The 8,462-nt window shown below is 63.4% G+C and overlaps 1 protein-coding gene across 1 annotated transcript in view; it reads left to right on the forward strand.

Moving 5' to 3' along the window:
• Positions 1-8,145, forward strand: part of FAM20C (FAM20C golgi associated secretory pathway kinase) — a 32,965-nt gene extending 24,820 nt beyond the window's left edge. Inside the window, exons 5-10 of the mRNA XM_006078689.3 lie at positions 355-470; positions 5,209-5,389; positions 5,946-6,055; positions 6,212-6,293; positions 6,832-6,891; positions 7,327-8,145. Of these exons, the coding sequence (XP_006078751.2) occupies positions 355-470; positions 5,209-5,389; positions 5,946-6,055; positions 6,212-6,293; positions 6,832-6,891; positions 7,327-7,576 (799 nt within the window). The 3' untranslated portion in view covers positions 7,577-8,145. The remainder of the gene's footprint in view (positions 1-354; positions 471-5,208; positions 5,390-5,945; positions 6,056-6,211; positions 6,294-6,831; positions 6,892-7,326) is intronic.
• Positions 8,146-8,462: the final 317 nt, after the last annotated feature.

Consider the following 8,462-nt stretch of genomic DNA (forward strand, 5'->3'; position numbering starts at 1 on the left):
TCCCCTGTGGGCGCCCCGCATCATCATCGTCCCCCCGCGGGCGCCCCGCGTCATCGCCACCGCAGGTGTGGGCTGCTGTGAGCTGGCTGTCAGGAATAGGGGCCAGGAGACTTGGGGCGTCAGCTTCTCTGATGAGACCCAAGGTCGCGAGTCCCGCAAAACGGCCCTTCCCTTGGTGGCCCTGGATCTGGTGCAGCTCTGCAGAAGAGGATATACTCCTTTTGGGCTCTGCAGGGCCCCTGGCTTCTGGGGAGGAGCGGAGGTTGGGGCCTGACAGGGGAGAGCAAGTCCATTCAGATCCGGTGGAGCGCCCAGAGGCACGAGTGAGGACGCCACTCCCTGTCCTTCCACCAGGATCCTGGATTTCCGCCGGGTTCCTCCCGTGGCCGGCAGGCTAGTCAACATGACCAAGGAGATCCGGGACGTCACGAGGGACAAGAAGCTGTGGAGAACCTTCTTTATCTCCCCAGGTGACCTCCCTCCCCAATGAGCTCCCTCCCCGGGTGACCTCTCCCCAGGTGACCCCGCTCCCAGGTGACCCCTCTCCAGATGACCCCCTTCCCGGGTGACCCCCTCCCCGGGTGACCCCCTCCCCGGGTGCCCGGGACTGCCCCTGCACCGTGAGCAGCCTGGCTTCAGCGCTGTGTCTGCGTTGCCCTAAGCCTCAGAGCTGCCAGGTGGTCTTCATCGTTCCTGACTCTGCCCCTGGGCTGCGGGAGATGTTGCTGCTACCAAAGGCTGAGGCAAACTCCCACCCTCCCGGGAAGTCTTCTCCAGGTGGTGCAGCTAGAGCAGACCTCCGTTCTCTGGACGCCCCCAGATTAAAAACACCCCGGAAAGACCCTCACGTGGCTTAGGGCCCTGCAGCTGCCCTCTCCTCTGTGGAGCGCTGGACACAGAGTGGGGCGTCCCTTGGTCCCTGGAGGGTTGGCACTGCCCCGCCCTCAGCCCCTGCCCACTCCAGGTGCATTAGGTCCTGACTTCGTGGTGTCACCGTTCAGCGCACACACTAAGGAGAGTCAGGCTCAGTGGGGTCGTCTGCCCGCTTGCATCAGATCTGATCCTTGGGCTCCCTTCCTGACCACCCCCTTTGGCCCAGGCGACCCCTCCTGAGACTGGACCCCGAGGAACCCCTCCTACATTCTGGGGCTTTTGTCACTTGCATTTCGTCTTGAAACATTTGCGTCATCCCAGTGATGCTGGCACAGCGGAGTGCAGCGACCCAGCTGGGCCACCAAGACCCGCAGAGCATGGCCGGGCCCTGCAGGCTGCCTCAGCTGTGCCTGGCACCTGCCCAGCCAGTTCACACACACAGAATCCACTCGCCAAGTCCAAAGGTCCACTGGCCCAGAAGCTCCTTCCTTGTAGGTCAGCACGCTTCTCGGCCACGTGATGAACTGGTCAGAACTGAGGCCCATAGCCCTCGTCTCATTAGGCGCCGTCTCTGTCACCCAGTGCTCACGGCTCCTCCTCTCCGAGCCCACAGAGAGGAGAGCAGGACGGGACCCCTGAGGCGAGAGGGCTCCATCCCCTTTGAACGAGTGTCTGGCCCACGTGACGAAACCAAAGGCGCGAGCAAGAGCCTTGTTGGGAGGGTCTCTTGAGGTCCTCCCGGCCACCCTGCCTGAGCCCTGTCGGCCTGTGGGGGCGCGTGCCCACCTCAGTCACGTCCAGGGGACGCAGGCTCACCCAGCCCCCGGTGGCCCCCTGTCCCCACAACCCGGCTTTAAATGGTTTAGTTGCCGCTTGGAGTCTGAGCAGTTTCGCTACACCTGGAAGCATCCTCACAGCGAAGGTGACCAGTCCATCCCCAGGGTCCCCTCCCAGCCCTGCACCCGCCTTCTGTCTGGACGGGGCTGCTTCCACCAGTCCCTCGCTGGGGGGAGGCACTGGGCAGCTGTCTCTCCCGCCGCGGCGTTACCCTGAGTCTCTGGTTCTGCGGCCCGTCCCGTGTTGTCCCTTTCATTTCTGAACCGGTTGATGAGCCCGAGCAGAAGGGACAAAGTAGCTTGTTGCAAGGAAGCGGAGGCACTGAAGTCCGAAATCTCAGGAAACGGACACAAGTCAAGCAGTCTCTCCGCTGGATCTCCCTCCCACTGGGGCCCAGGGGCCTCCTAGCTGTGCCGCTGCTGTGTTCCTCGAGCTCGGTGGTCTTACGGAGGTTTGTAAAGGAGCAAGGGCTCCTTTCCTCGGTCAGCAGACAGTCAATTGTTAGTCTAGGCGGGTGATCTGAGATGCAGGCGTCCCACCCCACCCTCGTACCCGTCCGCACCCGGACCGGGTCTCCCTCGTCGTCATCGGCGGGTGCTGACACCCCCCCTCGCGGCCCCAAGCCGCACCGTCGCTCAGCCTGGTCAGTCCCAGAGGCGGGACCTGTGGGGGTCCTGGCTCCTGGCCGCTCTCCCGGTCCTGTGGGTCCCCAGCTTGGCGTCTGGCCCCGCCTGGATGCGCTCCTGCTCCCTGTCCTGGAGCCGCAGGCTCTGGGCTCAGCTCCGCCTGCTGCCGCTGACACCCGCCCTCTCTGCCCAGACTGTTTCTGTTCCCACCGCCTCTGCTCCATCAGCCAGATTTCTCCCCCAAAGCCTTGGGAAGCGTTTGGTTTTCTCTTAAGCAGCAGGCTAGCAGGAGCCAGCTTTGATCACACTGTAGAAAATGAGGTCTGTTCAGATTCCTTTGGAGCGTTTCTGCTTTGCTGGCATTTCTGCGCCCGTCGCGGGGTGTAGAAGCACACCGGGAAGGCTGCAGAGGCCAAACTTTGCTGGAGGCGCCGATGCATGCTGCTGCCTCCAGCCTCAGGGCCCTGAGTAGCCCTGCTCCGGGGTCAGTCAAAATGGGGGAGATGTGTGCAGCGTGCAGAGGCTGGGGAGCCCGGTGGGCTAAGAGGTGGGGTGGCCAGCCAGCTGGGGGCAGCGTCAGGTGGGGGGCAGATGAGTCCCCATCACCATAGGACTGAGTGGGGGCCAGCGGCCAAGCCCGCGTCTGCCATGTGACACCTTTCTCCTGCTTTCCTGGTGACTGTCACCGCGTCTCTTATCCCGAGATCAGCCCGCGTCCTGTGCAGGTCTAGGCTGCAAGGGGCGGGGTGCGCGGCGGGGCGCGGCAGATGGGGAGAGGGCGCGTCGTGCACCCCCCCAGCCTCTCCTGCCCCTCCCTGCCACTCAGCCACCTTTACATCAGCTCTTCCCCACACTAGCTGGGGGTGGCCGGGTGGTCCCTGGGCCTCTGTTACTCTGTGGTCAGTGTCCAGACTCCTGCCGGGGGCCAGACAGGTTCCCAGAGCAGACAGACCCCTCCCCAGCAGCCCTGCCCCTTGTGACACCCCCCACACACCCTCGGGGCATCTGAGATGGGCAAGGACTCACCCCTCCTGCCAGCAAAGCCCCAAAACATTCAGAGGAACCAGCCTGGATTCTCTGGGACCCTCAGGCTGGCAGGCTGGGACCCCTTGATCCTCACGGAGACCAGGGCCCTCCCCAGGGAGCCCATCCCGTTGGAGTCCTCAGGTCCTCCCCGCCATCTGGCCCGCTGCCCTGGCATCACTGTCAAGGGGAACAGCACTGCGTCCCCAAGCCCAGCCTCTCCACACCTGTCCTCTCTGTTCCCTGGGTCAGGAACTGCACAGCCCCCTGTTCAGGGACCGAGGCTTGGAGGAATGAAGGCCCCAGCCTCGCATGGGGCTGCAGAGTGGAGAAGTGAGAGGCCACAGGCTGGAGGAGCCCCACCCTGACGCCCCCGTACAGGCCGGGTTTGGGTTCCTGACGAGGAAAAGGCTGCGGGCCCAGGAAATGCCTCTCTCTTCACATGACACCATCTAAAGCCAGCTTAGGCTTAGAGGTTACAGACACGAATTCCAGGGCTCGGAGAGGATTTTCCTCCTGATAACGGCCGAGATTGAATCATGTCGACACAAGAGACCTCAGGCTGAGCCCGGTCGCAGCAGTGACTGCAGGATCCTGAGGTGCAGGGCGGCCGGGCGGGCTTTGCTGTTGGCAGGGTGGGGGCCAGGGCAGAGGGGCCACGGGCTTGGGGCTTGTTTCCCCCACAAACAAAGGCAGTGATGGAGCGCAAGAACGTGTTTCCATAGGTAAACGCACGCACAGACACGCCCGCCGCCCAGCCCAGAGGCGCTTCTCCACTCTCCTCCTGCGGGGATATGACCACATGTCTTAAGTCTAGTGTTTGAAGTGTACAGTTAAGTGGTTTTTAGTGCATTCTCCGTGTTGTGCAACAGTCCCCACTGATTCCAGGATATTTGCTCACCCTGAAAGAAGCCATCACTGTTCAAAGTCACCCCACTCTCCCCTCCTCTCTGCTCTGAGAGCTGCCAGCTTCCATTCAGGTTTGTCTGTTCCCAGGGTTTCATGCATAGTGTCTGGCTTTGTCCATAATGTTCATGGTTCATCCGCGCGGTGCTCCACTTCATTCCTTTCGTGGCTAAATGCTGTTCCATGTTATGGACAAACCACGCTGACTCTGGGGATGGTCTGCTGGGAATATGTTTGTCAAGGGTCTGCGTGGACGTGTGTCTTCCTTTCTCTCGGGTGTGTGCCTGGGAGTGGGGTAGCCAGATCACCGGTTCTGTGTCCAACGCAGCAGCTGCACCATTTGACATTCCCACCACAGCTGCATCAGGGTGCAGCCAATTTCTCCACACCTTCAACCACACTGTTTATTATCTGTTCTTTTGATCAAAACTGTCTTAGTGGGTGAGAAATTGTGGATTTGATTTTCATTTCCCCAGTGACTCACGGTGCCCAGCATCTTTCCCTGTGCTTGTTTGCCATTTCTATATTTTCTTTGGAGAAGGATGCTTGAACTCCTTTGCCCATTTATAGATTGGGTTATTTATCTTTTTATTACTGAGATAGAAGGCTTCTTGTGCGAGTACTAGGTGCTTATTCGGTCATGATTGCAAGCATCTCCCCCACGCTGCCTCACTTTGGAATGAGGGCCTTTTGCAAACCACTGAACAGAACCTCCACAGACCCCAGACTTAGTTTGAACGGTAATGGGGAAGAACCCAGACTCCGATCCGAGTTCTGCATCCCGAGCTGTGTGGTCCCGTGGTCTGCGACGCAGGGCTCAGGCAGGTGGCTGAAGTCCAGGGTGAGACCGTGGGCGGGCCCCGCCCGGGGAGGGACGAGTCAGACGCGGTGCAACACGCAGACCCCGCCCGCGGGCCCCTGCTGACCGCCCCTCCGCCCGCAGCCAACAACATCTGCTTCTACGGGGAGTGCTCGTACTACTGCTCAACGGAGCATGCCCTGTGCGGGAAGCCGGACCAGATCGAGGGCTCGCTGGCCGCCTTCCTGCCCGACCTGTCCCTGGCCAAAAGGAAGACCTGGCGGAACCCCTGGCGACGCTCGTACCACAAGCGCAAGAAGGCAGAGTGCGTTGGGGGCGCGCTGGGCCGGGGACTCTGGAATCCTGCCTCCCTGGGGTCTCGGGAGGGCTGGCTCCTGCCTGACCTGCTGCAGAGAACGAGCCCCGGGGTCTCGTCCACAGCAGACGGTGTGAGGAGCAGCAGGGCTGCGCCTGAGGCCGCAGATAATCAGAAAGGGCCCCTCACGCAGGCACTGGGTGCCGACTGCCCCCCGGGTCTCTCCACGACTGGACGAGGCTTCAGGTCCCTTCCCCCATTGAGAGAGACGCTGACCCTCCAGCCATGGAGATGTCCTTGCGAGAGTGCCGTCCCGGGCTGTCCACACATGTGGCCTCCGGGAGGCGTGGTCCAGTCACCTCCTGGCCCCGAGCTCCTGTTAATGCAGCCTCAGCCCACGCAGGCCGCTGTCACCTGCAGCCCCTTGGCTCTGCGGTGACACGTGTTCTCACTCGGTCCCCCGGCGGCCCCGTGGATGCGCTGTCCTGAGCCGGGCAGCCCCAGGGGGTGGTTTGGGCCTCCTTGTCGTAGACCAGCCACCATTCTGATGCCGGGTCCCCTGCAGGTGGGAAGTGGACCCTGACTACTGCGAGGAGGTGAAACAGACGCCCCCCTACGACAGCAGCCAGCGCATCCTGGATGTCATGGACATGAGCATCTTCGACTTCCTCATGGGTATGTCCAGGGCCCCCGGCCTGCCAGCGAGTGCCCGGCTCAGGTCCAGCCGCCGCGGCCGTGCTCATACTCAATGCTCCCCGCGCGGAGGCCAGACGGGCAGGGAGGGCTCGCCTCCGAGACGCACGCAGGCTCCCAGCAGGCTTGTCCCCACAGGAAACATGGACCGGCATCACTATGAGACCTTCGAGAAGTTTGGGAACGAGACGTTTATCATCCACTTGGACAATGGGAGAGGGTGAGTCCTTCCAGCCACCGCGAGGGGTCAGCTGTCCCCCGGCCCAGACACACCCGGGGGGCAGGCGCTTTGTGGGAGGGATGGCCCGGCCCCCAAAGGCCCCTTGGGGTGACGCAGGGCCCTAGCCTGGGCTCCTGTGAGCTGGGGGGCGGGGCCCCAGCGCGGGCGTGTATGCAGGGCTCAGGCCCGTCCGGCTGTCAGGGCTGCAAGTGCCTGGACACCTCGGGGGATCAGCTCTGGGCACCTGGGCAGTGTGTGGGGCCCTCACTCTCAGCTGGAAAAGACACCCCTGCAGCTGGATCCGAGGCCCCTTGCCCTCGGGCCTTGTCCACCCAGCCCGGCCAGGGCCTCTCACTGGCAAGCTTCCGCTCAGTCCAGCGGCTGAGGGTCCGACAGGTTGTGTTCACCTGCCTCATCCCAGGCCCTGCGTCTGGGCTGGGGACGGCAGGAAGCAGGCCCCCGCCCAGCCCCAGGGGCGGCCTGGCGGCTCTGCCCATGTGCCCCCGCCCACCCCCCAGCTCTGCCCTTCTTCCCTCAGGTTTGGAAAGCACTCTCACGACGAGCTGTCCATCCTGGTGCCTCTACAGCAGTGCTGCAGGTAGGGCCCTGCCCCTGCAGACGCCCCGGCCCAGCCCTCCCGCAGCCACAGGCCAGACTGAGCCTTCCCACCCCACCGGGGGCAGTGCCTCCCAGGACCCGGCTCCCTGTCCCCACAACAGCCCGCCCACCATGCAAAGGAAGACGCCAAGGCCCCCAGCCCCCACGCTCCCCACATGTGACTCCCGAACCCAGCCCCTCCCTTTAACAACCGGGGAGACAGGCCGTAGGGCCAAGCCTCCGGCTCCGCATGCCCCTGGCCCAGAGACGGAGCCAGCCATGGCTGCCTCCCGCCCCACTCCCGCCAGAAAGGACGGGGCCTGCTGGAACCCCCTGCAGGTGGGACCCTCCCCAGCACACCCGAAGCTGGCCAGAACAGGGATGAGGCTCAGGCAGGCTCCTCCCTGGGCGCCAGCCTGACCTCCATCTCCGGCAGGATCCGGCGGTCCACATACCTGCGGCTGCAGCTCCTGGCCCAGGAGGAGCACCGGCTGAGCCTGCTGATGGCCGAGTCCCTGCGCGCGGACCGTGTGGCCCCCGTGCTGTTCCAGCCACACCTGGAGGCGCTGGACCGGCGGCTGCGCATCGTGCTGCAGGCGGTCAGGGACTGCGTGGAGAAGGACGGGCTGCACAGTGTCGTGGAGGACGACCTGGGCCCCGAGCACAGAGCCGCGGCTGGGAGGTAGTAAACGCGGGCCGCGGCCAGGCCAGCTGCCCGGGACCTGAGCCCACACAGGGCAGACAGGCTGCCGGGGCAGGTGCCACGCTTCAGACCCGGGCAGCCGGGGGCGCACGCTGTGCCCACGGACAGAGGCGGCCTGGTGGCGGGCCAGCACCCTTTTGTACGGAAAGGAAGCCTTTACTTACAATTTTGTATTTATACATGATGTAAATGTACGTATACAGAGACGTTATCTGTACAGACCCCGACCACCCGCAGGCCACACTGGGGGCCACCCGTCGGTCCAGACGGTCCTGAGAAGGGCTCCCACTCTGGACCGAGCTCTCAGTAGAAACTCTCCTCCCTTCCCGGGGCCACAGGAGGCTCCCGAGGCCCTCACGGACTCGCGTCGAGGGATGAACACCACGTGGGTTTCAGGCGAAGTCAAGGGCCAGCCGTCCCCCAGGCACCGCGCAGTCCTCACACCATCTGGAGCCTGTGCACATGCTACCAATCTTGCAGCTGGCTATCCTCGAGGCATTTTCATGGAATAGTTTGCAATGTGGTAAAAGTGCAATAAAGATGAAGCAAGTATGTGCTCGGGCCTCACTGGCATCTGGGTCCCTCACTTCCTGCTGCCCAGCAGCCTGTCCACCCTTGGGCATGGCCAGTGTCCGGCCTGGAAGGAGGGCGTGCCTGTCCCATGCCTGGTGTGGTTGCTTCCAGGGAACTGAGTGTAGCTCCCCAAGTCTCTCCAGGGCTGGCATCACATGGGCACCGTGTTCACCTGCAGGAACTGGCACGCACTGGGGCTGAGCCAAGGGTGGCCGGAGAGACCCAGCCCCCCAGGGCCCCACTGACGGACGCAGTGGGTCAGAGCGCCTCCTGCAGGCAGGCCGGGCCCTGGAGGA

This window comes from Bubalus bubalis, chromosome 24, assembly GCF_019923935.1.
Source record: "Bubalus bubalis isolate 160015118507 breed Murrah chromosome 24, NDDB_SH_1, whole genome shotgun sequence".
Classification (NCBI taxonomy): domain Eukaryota; kingdom Metazoa; phylum Chordata; class Mammalia; order Artiodactyla; family Bovidae; genus Bubalus; species Bubalus bubalis.